Source organism: Telmatherina bonti, assembly GCF_933228915.1.
Source record: "Telmatherina bonti genome assembly, chromosome: 19".
Classification (NCBI taxonomy): Eukaryota; Metazoa; Chordata; class Actinopteri; order Atheriniformes; family Telmatherinidae; genus Telmatherina; species Telmatherina bonti.
Window position 1 is genome coordinate 12,934,032 of NC_136617.1, and position 17,801 is coordinate 12,951,832.

Below are 17,801 nucleotides of genomic sequence, written 5' to 3' on the forward strand. Positions count from 1 at the left end.
AATTTAATTTTATGGTGCAAAGAACCAAAAATATGATGTCCAAGGTCATGGTAGGACAATGACCCCAACAAAGAAGAGGCTTCAAAATATTATCTGGATGAACATCAGATATGAGGAGCAAAATCCAAAGAAAAGCAAAGTTATTGCGTGTACCAAAAGTTAAAACCACAGTTTTGTGATTGAAAGTTAAACCAAATTAAAATATCACAGTGATTTGGCATGCTCTTCGGCACTAAAGTGTACTGAAATGATTATTTTAAAATGTCAGTGACGTCTTGAGATGTGTACTTATGTTGCAGCTAATAAAACGTTTTATGAGGATTTGGAAATTGATCAGACTTCATAAAAGGTTTGGTGTTGCTTCATAAGGCGCAGTGGACTGGGCTTTGGTGTTACCCAGACAGCAAACATAAACACACACACACACAACAGGTAAGTAGATGTCAGAAAGCCGAGCTGCTGGGGGGGAATTTAAGGGGAGTTATCACCTGGAATTGCAGAGTCGCTGCGTGTTTTGATAAGATCACAGGAAATAATGGAACAGCCACTTAAACACATCGCTCACATTTGCTGTTGTTGTTGTTCTCATGTTAAATGTAAAATTGCTTTAAAAAGCAACAGGAGTTGTTTGTATGTTGTTACAGATCGGTTTGACAGATGAGTTTACGTCTTATTTTGTCTTTCTTAACGCCTAGCTGTCATCTGCTCTGATGTTTGATGCCGTTCATGTTGTCGTGAGCGCCGTCAGGGAGCTGAACCGTAGCCAGGAGATTGGGGTAAAGCCGCTGAGCTGCACCTCCCCGCTCATCTGGCAGCACGGAACCAGCCTCATGAACTACCTACGCATGGTAAACACACACACATATCTTTTTCACATTCTTTGTCACTGTAAAAAGGTGGATTCAGATCACTCTTTAAGACAGGTATTTTTAATAACCAGGTTTTAACAAAGGTTTTAACAAAGCAATCTTACTCCAGAAAGTACAACACATTTGTTGGTCCACACAAACTTTCACAAACTTGATCACTACTATGTATATATTGGCTCAAATTCCCTGCGAATGTCCTATAAAGTTATAGCACACCTGTGTTTTGCATTACTTCATTGTCAGACAGGCACAGGCCTCTTTAAAGTTAGTCTCCACCTGTTCAGCTGCCAATCAACATGGCAGTTAATCAACATATTGAGTCATGTAGACGTGGCAAAGAGGACTTTATGGAGTTCAAACTGAGCGTACATATGCAGAGGAAATGGGATTTAATTGACTGGTTATTGTTGTCACACTAGCTGGTCGGAGTATTTAAGAAATTTGATATATATTGGGAGTTTCAAACACAACCATCTCTAGTGTTGACAGAGAAAACGTCCAGGAAACATCACCTGGTCTGATCAGTCATCATTCCAGCTTCAGCGGTCAGATGGTAGGGTCAGAATTTGGTGCAAACAACACAAAATCATGGATTTATCCTACTTTGTATTAACAGTTCAGACTAGTAGTGGTGTTGTCATGTTGTGATAGATATTTTCCTGGCAAACTGGACCCTGTGCCAACCCAGCATCATTTCAACACCGCAGCATACCTGAGCCCTGATCCTGAATAAGTCCTTCGTTTTTATGAGCACAGCGTACCCTTATTGTAATGGCTGCTTCCAGCACCATGTCATAAAGTTCAAATTACCTCAAACTGTTTTGTTTTTAACATGAAACTTAGTTCACTGAGCTCCAGTTGCCTCCACAGATTTCAATCTAACGTTATGCCTCTGAGATGTGCTGGAACGGTGTCCATCATTATGGATGGACAGCCCATCCAACCTGGTCCTGGCAAGGTGGATGTAATAAACTGACCACTGAGTGCAGGTTACATAAATGCACAACATTTAAAGGTGGAGTATGTAAGATTTTTAATATTTTCAAAATAAATTAACTAAATAAAATAACTACAATCATAATTAGATAGTTTTTTTTAAACATGTAGGTTCCAGTCTGTCCATATTTGATGTGCTATTAAATTACAAGTTTAGTTAATGACAAAGACCCTTCTTAAATGTTTGCCTACCAGTAGAAAAAAAAATGCTTTTTGTTATTTGTCATTAATTAAACTTGTAATTTAATAACGCATCAAATATGGACAGACTGGAACCTGCATGTTTAAAAACTTTCTAATTATATTTGTAGTTATTTTATTAGCTAATTTATTTTGAAAATATTGAAAATCTTACATACTCCACCTTTAAGTGATCACATACTTGATGTTCCTTGATGTTAGAGATGAGCCTTACTGCAGGACTACAACAAAAGAACAAAGTTCAACTCACACATTTTATGTTTTTACTTTACAATAATAATAATATGTATATGTAACAGTTTTCAGCCTTTTCCAAAGATGTCTCTATGATGTTTAGTTAAAGACAGTGATGAGTCTGAGCAAAATCCAGTCCTAAACAAGCATATTGTTATAGTAAATTACATTTTATAAGAAGGGAAAAATGAGGAGGGTTTAAGGGTTGAGGACATATTTAGGACTGGATACTAAGAAATTCATGGTAAAATACATGTATGATCATTTTCCTTGAGTTTTGTGTATCTTGCTAATATATGTGTTTGTATTTTTTTCAACTTTTCTTACTTTGCAACTCTCTTTTATGTCAAAAAAGAAATGTAATGTTCCTGCTTCATAGTCCTGGACTTTTTTTTTTTTTTTTTTTTTAGTGTTGGAGGACTTGTTGGTTTCAACATAATGAGCTGTTATGTCTGCAGCTCAGCACAGAATTGATGATAAGATTCAACAGATGCGAGGAGGGAGGGGGATTTTTACCTTCTTTTTAGATTTATCTCAGTGGCATCTCTCCCTTTTGTCCTCCTTTTATTTTCATATTTATTTGATTTATTCTCATCCCTCTTTTCCCCTGTTTGTATCCGTCTGCCACTTCTTGTTTTTCCCATCCGCTGATGATGCCTCTCCCTCCATGTTGTTTTTGTAGCTCGCAGTGCATCACTTCATCATCCCTGCACTGTGCTTGGCAGCGACCAGGGACTTCTCTCCCTCTCTCTGTCTCTCTCGCTCCACTGTTTTTGGGATGTAATTCATCTCGAGTCATGCACACGCGCACTCATTCATACTGTACATGCACTCGATTACACGTAACTCACACGAACGCGGGGACAAAATGCACGCTCGGCTGCGCATGTACCACACAGGTCTCTTACTTATTTGCACAATTTTGCAAACACACATTCCAGCAGCTCTGTCACAGATCTGATGAAGTGTCTGTTTTCTCGGTTTCTATTTCCATCATGAATTTTTATGTTTATGTGTTCATCTTTTCATCCCTGTTTTCTTCCCCCGCATCTCTGAATCAATATCTTTTATGTCTCAGGTTAAACTAAAAACAGTTCAAAGCCTCTGATTGAGCTGTTGTAAACATGTGCTGTTTAGTGCAGTCATTGAAATATTCATATTTCTCTGCTAGTTTTACATCCAGAAGCGTCTATATAAGTCAGTGTTGCATGCTTTTGTGCCGGCAGACCGGAACATTTTAATGTCAGGGAGCTGCAGCGACTCTTTCTGATGCAACTTAAAGTGTGGGTTGCTTAACAAGTCTGTCAACAGGTTAACAAAGTTCAGAGCATCTAACAAGCCTTCTTTGTTCTTCTTAAAGAGTTTCAGTTCAGCACCGTCATAGCGAAATGGATTTTTATCAGTTAAGATGCAGCTTTGAGTAAAACAACCTTGTTGGGATCAGTCGCTGCTGTCCGGTATAGATTTAGTCTCTGTTAGAAAGAAGATTTTGACATTGCAGCGATTGTATAAACTAAATAATAATAATTAATTAGGTTCATAAGCAATTTTAAAGGCACTCAAAGCACTTTGCATTGTATTCATTATTCATTCATTCCTCATTCATACTTAGCAATGATAAGCTACATGCGTAACCACGGCTGCCCTGGGGCAGACTAGCGGAAACGTGGAAGCTAATCTGACTAACACCGAACATTCATACACCAGGGATGCCGACACCGGAGGCAAAGAAGGTGACGTGTCTTGCCAAGGACACGATGGCTGATATTACCATAAATATTTTAAATGCTGCTGTATCTGAGCCATTTTCTAATTCTTGTGGGATGTGTTGTGCAGATTCAGGGGTCATTTTGTCTTGTTTTGTTTTTTAAATTTTATTTATTTATAATTTTATGTTTAATTTTTATCATGCATTTCAATTAACAAAAACTTATGTTATTCTTTTAAAGACAATATATTATATGTTTAGTAAACCTAATGTAAATAGGTAGAGTTGTCATCCTAATAAAAAATAATATTTGGGCCTTATTATGTTGATAGTTTTAGTGTAGAAATATGAAACTTATATAATTTTCAATGTTAGATGAGGAAATTGTGTGCGGGGTGGATAGGAGATCACAAATGGCTCATTTACAAGACTTGATGGAGTTTTTCTTCATACTTTGGTTGAGACATTGTGAAATTTTGCAGCTTTGGAACACGTTGGATGACATTGTAATAAGTATGCTTACTTTAAGAACAGTTTTAAAAGGGTCTGTACAGAAGGAAGAATAAGTCTAGTCCTCTTGACATGGCAAGCTATGAATCGCTATGAATACAAACGATATTATGTTAGCTGCATTCAAGTGCCATCCATCCATCCCTCTTCTACCACTTCTCCGGGGTCGGGACAGCCTGGCATTTTCAAGAAGTTCCCAGGCCAGCCGAGAGATATAATCACTCCAGTGTTCAAGTGGTTATATGTTTTTATAATAAAATTATCACGTTATAACGTGATAGTATCAAGTTTTTACAATAAACCATCATGTTACAATGAGATTAGGCCCCAACTTTTTTTTATGAGGATGACAGCTCTACACTTTCATATATATATATATATATATATATATATATATATATATATATATATATATATATATATATATATATATTTTTTATTTTTTTTTATTTTTTTTTTCTATTCTTTTTCGGGGGAAGGGTTTATGTCAACTTTATGACAGATTTCACGAACTGCAGCATTAAAAGAGGGAAAATTACAACTTTTGCTTCTGATTTGCACCAAATCAGTCACATATTTTTGGTAAATTTCCCAACATAAAAACTAACAAGATAACTCTTCACCTTTTTTCTGTTTTGTTTCTGTTCTCAGAGAAATTTGACTTTCATACTTGAATTTGTGCCAATAACTGTGTCATCAGTAGCTGCTGGGGACGTGTGTGTGCAGCTCATTAGGCTAGAATACGAGGCTGCAACAGCCTGAACAGCTAGCAGATTCTGTCTGGATTAGTTATCACTTCCTGCATGCCAGTCACATTTTATTTCATGTTTTTTACATTCAGTTAAAAATGATTCAATATGAAAAAAGTAGTTGAAAGAATCAAAGTTTGAACATTGACACGTTTTACCGTTGTGTTATGATAGCACCACACTGAAAAAATAAAGCCTGTTTGTTTATATGATATTTACAAGTTCTTCCATATTCCAAGATGTCAGCTTTACATTTGCTTTGCAACTGGATGAAAATGAATAATAAGGATGGTGACTCCAAGAATCAAATGTTTGTGTAATATACAGTGCCAGTACATTCACATTCATTGGTGCCTTATTTCAGACTGTCAGATGTGGAGCTGTAATCAGCATTATTACTGTCATCTGACACAAAACTGAAATTTCTCTGATTTGGAGTTTTCTTGTTTTGGGTTTACAAATAAATCTTGGTTATTCTCAGATACCCAGACCATCTTATGATATATTTAGGCTTCAGTTATTTAGAATTGCTCTGACTCTGATGCAGAGGCACAGAAAAGGCCTTTGGGATTTTTAGTTTGTCTCCAAAAGGTTTTAATTTACCTGTTTACCTGCTAACAGGTTTTCATTCTATTTCTCATCAGGTGGAGTACGACGGTCTGACGGGTCACATTGAGTTCAACAGCAAAGGACAGAGGACCAATTACACCCTGACGATCTTGGAGAAACACCCTGCAGGCCACAAAGAGGTCTGAGGACAATCAGGGTCAAGCAGGAGTCTGACAGACCAGAGATTAAATTAGTCTTAATTTGTTCCAGATTGGATATTAATTTGATCTGTGTGAACCAGCAAGAGGTTTGCATGTAAAGTGCAGGAACGAGTCAACGTGAAGACCTAACTGCTGGTCATGTCAGAGCATTTAAACTGGGAATTTCGTGACTCCTGCAGGGAGCTGAGTTTGACAGCTAGACTTTGGAGTTACAATTTCTCTTGTTGGGTTGTCGATACAATCAATGCAAGCAGACAGTCTGTCACGTGTGCTCAGAGTTTTAAGTTAACAATAATTCCCTGTTGATTTACTCCATCCTCTAACCATAAAGTAGTAACCTTAGAGTTTTTTTTTATCCTGTTTATTTAAACTTTTGGACATTTCTTCTTGCACAACTAGATTGAAAAATATCAATCACAAAGCAGCCATTTGCATCAAAGTTCAAACCTTCCATTTCTGCTCCTCAGAATATGAGACACTTTCCTTTTTGGACAGTTGATAATAATTATAACTGATAATAGTAATGCAGCAGTTTAATTTGTTTATTTAGTTTTTGCTATTTACTAAATGCTGGGTTGAGCTGATTAAGGCAAGTTTATTTCTACAGCACTTTTCATGTACGAGACGATTCAAAGTGGTTTACATAAAACATAAACAGATAGTGTAAAAAAGCATAAAATACAACAACAAAGAGCAAAATCATAAAAAAAAAAAATCATAAATGATATTGCATTAATAGAGAGTGGAAAGTATGTCAAGGCTATTCGGATGTAGTCACATTTTTATAAAGATAAGAATAAAAGCATTTTGCAGTAAATATTCTGATTTTTAGTGTTAACATTTTGGTATAAAATAGCAGATATTTTAATCTTCTCTCATCATTGTTATTGTACTTCCAAAATAAGGTTTGATGTTTATTCTTATCCTCTGAAATATATCTTGAGAACAGCTTTCTTACCTGCTATTGTTTGTCGTTTCATGAGCAGACTCTCAAAAACATTCATATTCTAATGAAAAAAAAAATAGAAGATACAGTAAAGACATCTTGTTCTTTATAACTGCTTTGTTATGACAATAGCAAAGTATTGAATATAGAATCTCCAAAGAAATATAAAAATTTAACCTTTTACTGTTATATCTAGGACATTACCACAAAAGTCATGAAATCAAAAGTTTGTTCTATTACAGTTGTATCAACTTTCTGACGTCAGTTGTGACGTCCATCATTCATTCATTCATTCATTTATTTTCTAAACCATTTAATCCAATTCAGGGTCGAGGGGAAGCTGAAACCTAACCCAGCTGGGTTTGGGCGAAAGGCAGGGTACACACTGGACTGCTCGCCACTCCATCGCAGGGCCATACAAAGACAAACAACCACTCACGCTCACTCTTATAGGCAATTTAGAGTAAACAATTAACCTAACATGCATGTCTTTGGACGGTGGGAGGAAGCAGGAGAACCCGGAGAGAAGCCACGCATAAATGGAGAGAACATGCAAATTCCCCACAGAAAGCCCACTGACCAAACCTCGCCCCAGCCAAGGATCAAACCAGCAACCCAGTTGTGAAGAAAGTGAATTAGTTCATTTGTTTATGTTAGAAAATCTTTCAGGTAAAAAAAGTTGATATTAACAATGTAGAAAAATAAAAAGTATATAAATAAATCATAAAAAGCAAGAGTTTAAAGATGTTTAATAACTAATACATGTTGCTTTTCTAGTGCAGTAAATGAAAGAAAATCCAGCTGTTAAAAATGAAAATTGTTTGTATTATTATGGAAGAGGGTTGTAAATGTATATGAAGTATTTTTAACATTTTATAACCATATCTCTACCACAAACCTTGAAACAACTATAATACAGAACGGAAATGAGAGGCACAACTTTTATCACAGCAGTCAGTAATGTTGGGAAAGTTTGAAACAGTTGAGTTGGGTTTAGTGAATTCTTTAAAAAAAAAAAAAAAACTGTAGATGTGTGTGGAACAAGGAGATAACAGGCCGTGATGGTGTAACACTCGTTAGCCTTTATTAGCCCTTAACACACACTGAACTGAAGATGTCATGTCACAGCCGCCACGTCATCGCGCTGTGTCCGTGACCATGGAAACTGTCAACACAGTCTACATCCCCCTTCTTAAATTCACATGCCTCTCTTAGTGAAGAAGACACTTTGTGAACACTGTAAAAATAGACATGTTGGATACCACATGCAAACATAAAACCCCACGTATCCCAGCATACCCTGTCTGTTTTCGTTTTTTTTTTGTCTTTTTTTTTTTTTTTTTTTTTTTTTTTTTAAACATAGACACAGATATATGTATAAGCAATGGCCAACAGGCCACACAGCAGGAACAGACTGCAACATCAGAAGTGAGACGGGGCAATGTCAATGTACTTGAGAGGCACAGAGGTAGTCCGTCACAAAGTCCTCATAGAGAGAGTTTGGCCTGGACACTCTGCCTGAGCGGGTAACAGTCACAGGCCCATGTGTCTGCGACACGGCCGGTCCCACAGTGACACGTTGGGGGCTCGGCGGAGGCGCGACAGCAGCAAGAACAGGTAGGTCATCCGCCGTGGCGTCAGGGACATATGTCTCAGGTGTTTGGAGAAGGTGACGCCTGTTTCTGACGTATGTCGCATCCCCAGCCTTGACTTGGTAACTGTTGGGTTGTGACCCAGGTCCCAACACAGTCGCCAGCCTGTCATATCCCCTAGGAGTCTGCATTCTCACTGTCTGCCCAGCATGCAATGGAACCAACGGCCTGGCAGATCTGTCATAATAAGCTTTCCGTTTACAACCTGCCCGAGCCAGGGCAGCCTTAACCTGCGTCTCCACTTTAGGCGAGTACATGCTTGTGGTCATGGGGATGAATGCCCTTGTGCGTCGAGAGAACAAACACTGAGCTGGAGACGGCAGTCCGTCCCTGGGCATGTTGCGCAGGCTGAGTAGAGCTGCATCTATGTCTGTTTTGTCTCGTGCACACTTCTCCAGCAGATGTTTAGCTGAGCGCACAGCCCTCTCAGCAAGCCCATTGGACTGGGGGTAGAAGGGACTGCTGGTGACATGGCGGAAGTCCCACTTGCGAGCAAACTGCTGGAACTCCCTACTCGTGAAATAAGCAGCATTGTCTGTCATGAGTTGCAGTGGCACGCCATGAGTAGCAAAGTGACGCTTAAACTTCGCTATTAGTGTAGCACTCGTTGTGCCCGGGAGCTGGTCTATTTCGAACCAGCCAGAATAAGAGTCAACCAGTACGAGATGCTCCCGTCCCCCCCACTCAAAGATGTCTGCCGCAGTGAGAGACCATGGTAGGTCAGGTATGTCATGTGGTCGGAGGGGCTCCTTAGGCTGGTGCGGCTTGAGAGCATTGCAGGGGGCACACCGAGAAACTTCCTTGTCAATGTCGGCGTAGATTGTGGGCCAGAACATGGTCTCCCTGGCCCTGCGCTTTGTGGCCTCAAGACCGGGGTGGCCCTGATGCAGCTGTTGCACATAATAACGCTGCAGAGAGTGTGGGATTATGAATCGCTGTCCGCGGAACAGCAAGCCACCATCGGTCGTGAGTTCCTCTCTCATGGCGTAGAATGGTCTTAGGTCGTGTGGCACCTCCCTAAATGTGTCGAGCCAGCCAGCAGCAACAGTCTCTGAGAGGCGGCGACACAAGGGATCAGCTAATGTCTCACGCTTCAGTTCCTCAACCCTGAACGAGGAGAGGACATCCACTACCATTACCTCATACTCGTCCCTGTCATCAGCCTGGTCGGTGGAGGGCAGATGTGCACGGGAGAGAGCATCAGCGACGTAGAGCTCTCTGCCCCTCTTGTAGACGACATTGAGATTGTAGCGCTGTAGGCGGAGCATCATCCTTTGGATGCGTGCAGAGGCCGTGTGGAGTGGCTTTTTCAGTATGGTGGTGAGCGGCTGATGGTCAGTTTCAACGGTCACAACTCGCCCATAAATATAGTGATGGAATTTCGTGCAGGCATAGACAAGGGCCAGGAGCTCCTTTTCAATTTGAGCATAGCGTGATTCAGTGTCTGTGAGGGCCCTTGAAGCAAAAGCCACTGGCCTGCCGTTCTGGAGACAGACAGCGCCTAATCCATGCTGTGAGGCGTCAGCTGACAGCACAACTGGTTGGTGCACATCAAAATACCGCAGCACCTGGGGGCCAGCGATGAGCTCTTTGAGTTTAGTGAATGCTATTCCGTGGATCTCAAGCCAGCACCAGTCCACGTCCTGACGAAGCAGCTCGCGCAGGGGTGCAGTGATCTCACTGTAGCCTGGTATGAACTTGGCCAAGTAGTTGGTCATGCCCAAGAATCTCTGCAGGCCACGTTTGTCCTCTGGTGGGGGAATGAGGCGGACAGCAGCAGTCTTGGCGGGGTCAGGTTTGACCCCTTGGTCGGTGAGCAGGTGGCCAACATAAGAAACCTCCGTAACCCTGAAGCAGCACTTTTCAGGGTTCAGCTTGAGGTTGACAGCTCGTATTCTGTCCATGACTTGACGGAGACGCAGGTCATGTTCCTCTCTTGTGCGGCCCCACACCAAAATGTCATCGATCACAATTGCGCATGGCAGGCCGTTGAAGAGCTGCTCCATGCAGCTCTGGAAAACCTCACTCCCCGTGGTGATGCCATAGGGCATTCGTAGGAAGGCATAGCGGCCCACAGGAGTCATGAAGGTGGTGAGTTTAGAGGACTGTTTGCTGAGCGGCACCTGCCAGAAGCCACACTTAGCATCCAGGATGCTGAACATCTTGGCATCTGGCATGTCAGCGATGACTTCCTCCACCGTTTTAAGTGGGTGATGAGGTCTGAGGAGGGCTTTGTTGAGGTTGATGGGGTCAATGCATATCCTAATGCTACCATCTTTCTTGCTCGCGGCCACCATGGCAGAAACCCAGTCAGTGGGCTCCTGAACCGGGGTGATGACTCCCAGCTCAGTCATTCTATGCAGCTCTGATACAATTTTGTCCTTCATGGCCAACGGCACCCGCCTTGGAGCGCATACAGTGGGCAGGACAGTGTCATCCAGACGCATGTGGTACACCACAGGCAGCTTGCCAATGGTGCTGGTATCAAAGAGGTCTTTGTATTCTGTTAGCTCCGGTGCCTCTTGCCGGATGACAGCATGCACTTCCGATCCAAAAGTGACATAGCCAAGCCTAACACTGTCTCTGAGACCCAGTAGCGGCTTGACATCTCTGTCCACAACTTGGAACCGCAATATGCCACGTTCAAAGTTCACATCCGCTGCACCAAGAGTTTGGATCACATGACCTCCATAAGCTACAAGATTAGCTTTTTTGCTAAAATTGATGTGAGCAGTAGGGTCGATGCACTGTAGCAGAGTTCTAGATATCACATTGCATTTGGCCCCAGTGTCAATCTTTACAGTCAGTCGTTCACCAGTATTGCATGCGGACAGTTCAGCAAATCTTTCATCCAGCGCATTCACATCCTCTGGCTTGTCTATGCTCTCACAGTAGAACATTTCTATAGTCTCACAGAGAAACACCTCTGTTGGCTCTGGTGTTGGCTGCATGGTAAGTTCATTCACATTTGAGTATCTGCCCCTGCTCGTGGTGTGGGGCGGAGCCTGTCCAGATCTGTTGGTGGTAGATGGTTTGCCTGATCTGCAGCATCTAGAGAAGTGGTTCATCTTTCCACATGTGTTACAGCGTTTGTTGAAGGCTGGACACTTATTACGGTCAGGTGCATGTTGTCCGCCGCAGTTTGTGCATGGATTAAATTGAATTGTGCACACGTCTGCTTCCCTCCTCAGTTCTCTGTTGCCCTTTTCCGACTGTTCATGCAGCATGCAGATCTCAATGGCAGAGGTCAGTGTCAGTTGCTTTTCTTTCAAGAGTTGTGCACGGACGGTGTCACTGTGAATACCACAGACCAAACGGTCCCTAATCAGTTCATCATGCAGCACCCCAAACTCACATTTCTTGGCCATGACTTTCAGCGTGGAAATGTAGGACTGGATTGACTCGTGTTGCTTCTGGTTAGTTGTGTTGAATGCATGTCTATCCATGATCACATTCTTTACTGGCAAGCATAATTCTTCAAATTTCCTTATTAGGACGGCTGGATCCTCACGATCTTCACCGTCAGCAAAATCAAACGTGTCGAATTTATCCAGCGCTTCTGGACCGGCGAGGTTGAGAAACGTATAGGCTTGTACCTTTTTACTAGCCGTTGATAGCCCGGCGTTGCTATAGACGTGCCATTCTCGCTTGAATTTCTCCCAGTTGTGAGCGATATCCTCGTTAAAGACGAGCGGGTCAATTCGGCGGAGTCCTTGCGCCATCTTGGGTTACAAATGGTTCACTTCTGACACCATGTAGATGTGTGTGGAACAAGGAGATAACAGGCCGTGATGGTGTAACACTCGTTAGCCTTTATTAGCCCTTAACACACACTGAACTGAAGATGTCACGTCACAGCCGCCACGTCATCGCGCTGTGTCCGTGACCATGGAAACTGTCAACACAGTCTACAAAAACTTTAATTGTCTAAAAGTAAGATGTGTTCAGATGGAGCTGGTATGACCTCGCACCAATCATCATCCAGAGATAATTCTGTCTCGTCTTCCCAAGCCAATTCTAGTTTTACAACTATACTATAATATTAGGAGAAGTGTTGGCCATAAACATTTTAAATAAATGATTTTTTAAACAAAATCATAAATCAGGGCAGTAATTCTTCCCAAGACTGACCAGGAGGGACAGGCAAAACATCCAGCAATGAGATAACAGTACCTTATCTAGAAACAGCAGAACAGGTAAGAACAGGGGTGATGAATAAAAGAAGATATATTTATGTAATAAAAAAACATTCAAACAAAAAATTAAAAAAAAAAAAAAAAATGTATTGCAAACCTTTATCATACTGCTGGCAGGATTTTTCCATCCATTTAATCAGGAATCCTCTCAAAATAAGGTCTCAGTGGCCTTGAGGGGAGATTCATTAAAAAAAAAAAAAAAAAAATACGAAGACTTAAAGTCATGAAGGATGTGATGTGATTACGCTTGAAAAGTGATAAAAAGTTCATAATTTCAGAAAATGTATCAACGCTGATGTGGAGTCAACAAATAAGAGCTTATTTGCTTTGGCACAGATGTTTGTCCTCATTTAACCTGTTGAATGAGACAAAAGGAGCCGGATCCATACGTCATTGACTTAGTCATTGATTCTGCTGGGAGTATTATTCAGCTTCCAGTCTGTTCTCATAACACACTCATCTGTTTTTTCAGCAGTTTTTTTTTTCTTTTTGTGAAACCTTCACCTCTCTTTTACTTTGTCTGTGATCTTTGACTCTGACTCTTCTCTTCATCTCCTCCCACTTGTCTTTTCTTTCTACCTTCACTGTTTGAGACAATTTTTCACATCAAAAAGTGAAAAAAAAGAAAGAAAAACATTTCAAATCATACGGCAATCTCACTCTCTCGTTCAAGAAATGGGATCTGTCTCTTTTCAAAAGTAGTGTCTGAGGAGCATGCAGGCCCATGAGTTCAGGTTGGGTTAAACTAGCAACTTTTGCTGCCTCTTTTTAAAAATAAAGTTTTGCCAAGCCCAGAAATGAACCATATACAGATTTATTACATCCACAGACTGAAAGTAATTGATTTTCCTGAGGTAAATATTTTTTAAAATGGTGGTAGCATGCTTCTAAATAATTTTTTACCCCAGTTTTATGCAATATTTATTTCGACATAAGCAGTTTGTCCACATTGTGCACAAACTTGCACCATACAAAAACCAGTTACAAAATTATTGATTAAAGGTGGCAAAAAAGTATTTTAATCAAGTGCTTAATGCATTATAGACTAGACAGGACATTAGTGTATGTCCTAAAAAAATGGCTGTATGTATTTTAATATGGGAAAACATTCATTTAGTGCTGCATGGTGGCATAGTGGTTAGCACTGTGGCCTCACAGCAAGAAGGTCATTGGTTCAATCCTTGGCTGGGGCAAGGTTTGGTCAGTGGCCCTTCTGTGTGGAGTTTGCATGTTCTCCCCATGGTTCTTCCCAGGTACTCCAGCTTCCTCCCACCATCCAAAGACATGCACGCTAGGTTAATTGGTTACTCCAAATTGCCCATAGGAGTGAGCATGAGTGGTTGTTTGTCTCTGTGTGGCCCTGCAATGGACTGGCAAGCTGTCCAGGGTGTACCCTGTCTTTCACCCAAAGCCAGCTGGGATAGGCTGCAGCTTCCCTGCAAGCCTGAATTGGATTAAGCAGTTTAGAAAATGAATGATGACTTTTTTTTTTTTCAGTTCTACAAAAACTTCTCCTTTGAAAAACAAATAAATGCACATGGTGCTAATCACTGCCTCTTCTCTTTCCAGCAACTTATATTTTCCTCGTTCTTTTCCACAGATTGGCACTTGGTATTCCAACAACACTTTGGCCATGAACTCAACTTCCCTGGACCTGAATGCATCCGAGACGCTAGCAAACAAGTCGCTAATCGTCACCACGATACTGGTAACATGCATGCACAATTAAAAAGAAACCGAAAAGTCAGATAGACAACCAGATAATTGTTTTTTTTTTCAATCCATTAAATAAAGCACCATTGTACTGTCATGTCTTCTTCTGACAGGAAAACCCGTATGTGATGCGAAAGTCCAACTACCAGGACTTCCAGGGAAACGAACAGTATGAGGGTTTCTGTGTGGACATGTTAAGAGAGCTGGCAGACATACTAAAGTTCTCCTTCAAGATCAAGCTGGTGGACGATGGCCTTTACGGAGCGCCGGAGCCCAATGGCAGCTGGACGGGAATGGTAGGAGAGCTGATCAACAGGGTGAGTAGAGAAGGTCATTTCAGGGATTTCTATCAACGGCCATCTCTGTTCCAACTTCACACTGTTCGTCAGTAGCTGTCTGACTCTTAAAGGGCTGCTATTAGACTTTCAATTCAATAGTAAAGTTGAAGGTTTGAGATCATTCAGTAAAATTCTTTAGAAAAAAAAAGATTTTTCCTTAATCTAGCAAAGTTTTTACCAGGATACCTGAAGGTTCATGCTTGTGCTGTTTAAATGTATTCAAGCTTAAAATGGTGCAATGTTTAAGAATTACTGACATCAAGTAGTGAAGATGGAAGTTGAAATTACTACAAATCTCTAGTATTGGTGTAAATGGATGGAACTTGTCATCGACAAACACTGTAGTAGAAATGGTGGTAGACAACTCAGTTCTACATAAAAAAAAAACTTTTTTGTGAAGTGGTTAAATACAAATAGAAACGGTTTTTAATTAGATGTTTTCTGTCAGTAGCTCTTGGCTGTGTTAAACGCTTCACCTTTCAGTAATCCAAGATAGCCATGAAACTAGGCAAACCATATCCAAATTCTGAAAACCGGGCAGAAGAAAGTTCTCCAAGAAAATCATTTATTTCAAGTTGTTTTGGGAAGAATTTACTGGCTCGATTACTTCCGTCACTTCAATCCCCCAATTACTTCAGTCCCCCAGCACTTAACATAACTGCCATAGTAGCCATAGTCATTAATGTCATGCTTTCAAAACCTATGTTAGAGTGGCTCAACGTAGAGTTGAAATTATCTGGTGAGAAACTTGTAGAAATGTAGAAATATTAACCCAATCACAGGAGGAGGTTTGGAGAGCTTTCACTACTCAGCTAAGACAGGATTTCCAGGATGTGCCTAAACACATTCATGAGCATGTCGAACCAAAAGGCGACAAACTTGCCCTTGACTCTGAAGTCATGGCAAATCCGAAGGCTTACAAGACTTATTCTTTTATGTTGCAGTGTCTTCCACGATACATTGTGATGTCTTAGCTCTTCAGAATAGTCAACTACTATTTATATGCAAACATGTAAAAAAAAAAAAAAAAAAAAAAAATCCAGTTAACAGGATTAGCATGACCGCAATTATGGCAAAGGAACTGGCACATGATGCAAGTAACACAAATAAAAAGGAAATTCTTTTGCATAGCACAATTAAACAGCAAGGTGATTCAGAGTTTTTTACGGAGGATTTGAAAAATTAAGAAATTAAGCATAAATTAAAGTTAAACACAAAAGAAAAGGACAAAATGTAATACTGTAAGCCCAAACCACCAATCATTCTGTCAGGATATCTGTAAAGCTGATTGTGGGATATATGCACGGGTGCCACACCTCAGGTGGAGTCAGGTGTACTGTGATTCGAAGGTTGGTGGATCGAGTCCTGCTTCACTTCTCTGCAGCCTCTATGGGCCGATCCCAAGCCTGGATAAATGCACACAGTTGCGTCAGGAGGGGCGTCTGGCGTAAAAACACGTGCAAACGGGGGTTCTCTGTCTGCTCAGTAGTTAGCAGCCAGTGAGTCACTGTGATGACCCCCTTCATGAGGACAAGCAAAAAGGGGATGCATGGGCATGCAACAAGTGGTTTTTTTTTTGCCTCAAAACTGTGACCAAAAAGTGCAAATAAGTAGAAAAATCTGCATTTGCAAAATGGCCCTCTACTGTGACCAAAGGTGTAGACAAGTATTGTGAAAGGCAGTGACAAAACAATCAGTTATGGAAAACTCGGAGTATAAGATGAGCAGAAACAAACAAATTAACAATACAAAAATGACTGATCAGAAAAATTTTACAAACCTTAAACAAGGTCAGATTGGGAATTAAATTCATGAATCGTGGATATTTTTTCACACTAGATCCTCAGCACATCCACCAGTAGTTCTAGTCCAGTTGGCTTGTTTACGTCATTTGCTGCTTCAGTCCATTCAGCTCTTTTTGGATTCACTTCATCATTAATCTATCCTCGACCACCTCTTCGTTCCCTTTGGACCGGTCTTCCTTCTGCTCTTCATTCTGTTTGGCAGTTCTCTCATGTCGCCTGCTGCTCCATTCTCTCGGGCAGATGCCTTCTCCCAGCCTTTTGTCAGTCCTGCTTTTAAAAAGAGAGAGAGAGGAAAAATCCCTCCTTGGCTCGACACCTGTTGTTCATTTACTGATTGCTGCCTGGAATTTCATTCCCAAGATATTTTCAGGGTCAATCAGTAAGGAACACATGGCTTTGCTCAATAAAACCGCAACCATAAAGAAGATGTTCACTTTAAAAAAAAAAAAAAAAAAAAAAAACATCTAAAATTGTAAGTACCTCAGCTTTTGCTGAAGATCAGCTGGAATAAACTGGGCTTTAATTTCAAACCACTACAATTTAAGCAGAGATGAATACCTCAGGATAATGTGGCCACCTATCATTGTGTCTATGTAACAAAGAAGCCAAAAAGCCATGCGACAGAAAAGGCAAAAGACGGGAGAAATTATGTTCATTGCCATACAGGCTTTATCATGTTCATATGTGACCCCTACAGACAATATTTCTTATTCAAAAGCAACAAATCGAATCTGGCTGAACAATAACACACACACACACACCAACACCAGGATCCCTCATTGATTTTTCCAACATTGCTTCTGCATTAGTTGTTATGGCAACAGGCGGAGGTGAGGGGTGCAAGGCGTGGGCTTTGAGCCTCTGACAGCGACTGTGCCCTTAACTGCAACACGAGCGTCAGCCAATTATACAAGTATTGGAGCGTTAGAAAGATGCTCGGCCCTGAGCAGCGCAGACACAGAGATGCTGAGAACGTATTAAGAAGCCCAATTTCCCCCGTTAGTTGTTTTCTCAGCAAAAGTGGCTCATTTTAAGTCAAGTTGAGTCTAACTAAAGCAGAGAATAGCCTGCGATGAAAACGGCAAAAGGAAGTAAAACTGATTAGGAAAAACAA

At 40.9% G+C, this 17,801-nt stretch overlaps 1 protein-coding gene across 1 annotated transcript in view; it reads left to right on the forward strand.

Annotated features, from left to right (window-relative positions):
* Positions 1-17,801, forward strand: part of LOC306770446 (glutamate receptor ionotropic, kainate 5-like) — a gene marked incomplete at its 3' end in the record, with an annotated part of 106,436 nt that overhangs the window by 47,824 nt on the left and 40,811 nt on the right. The window contains exons 8-11 of the mRNA XM_079259301.1: positions 696-848; positions 5,912-6,016; positions 14,432-14,539; positions 14,658-14,861. Coding sequence (XP_079115427.1) covers positions 696-848; positions 5,912-6,016; positions 14,432-14,539; positions 14,658-14,861 — 570 coding nt within the window. The remainder of the gene's footprint in view (positions 1-695; positions 849-5,911; positions 6,017-14,431; positions 14,540-14,657; positions 14,862-17,801) is intronic.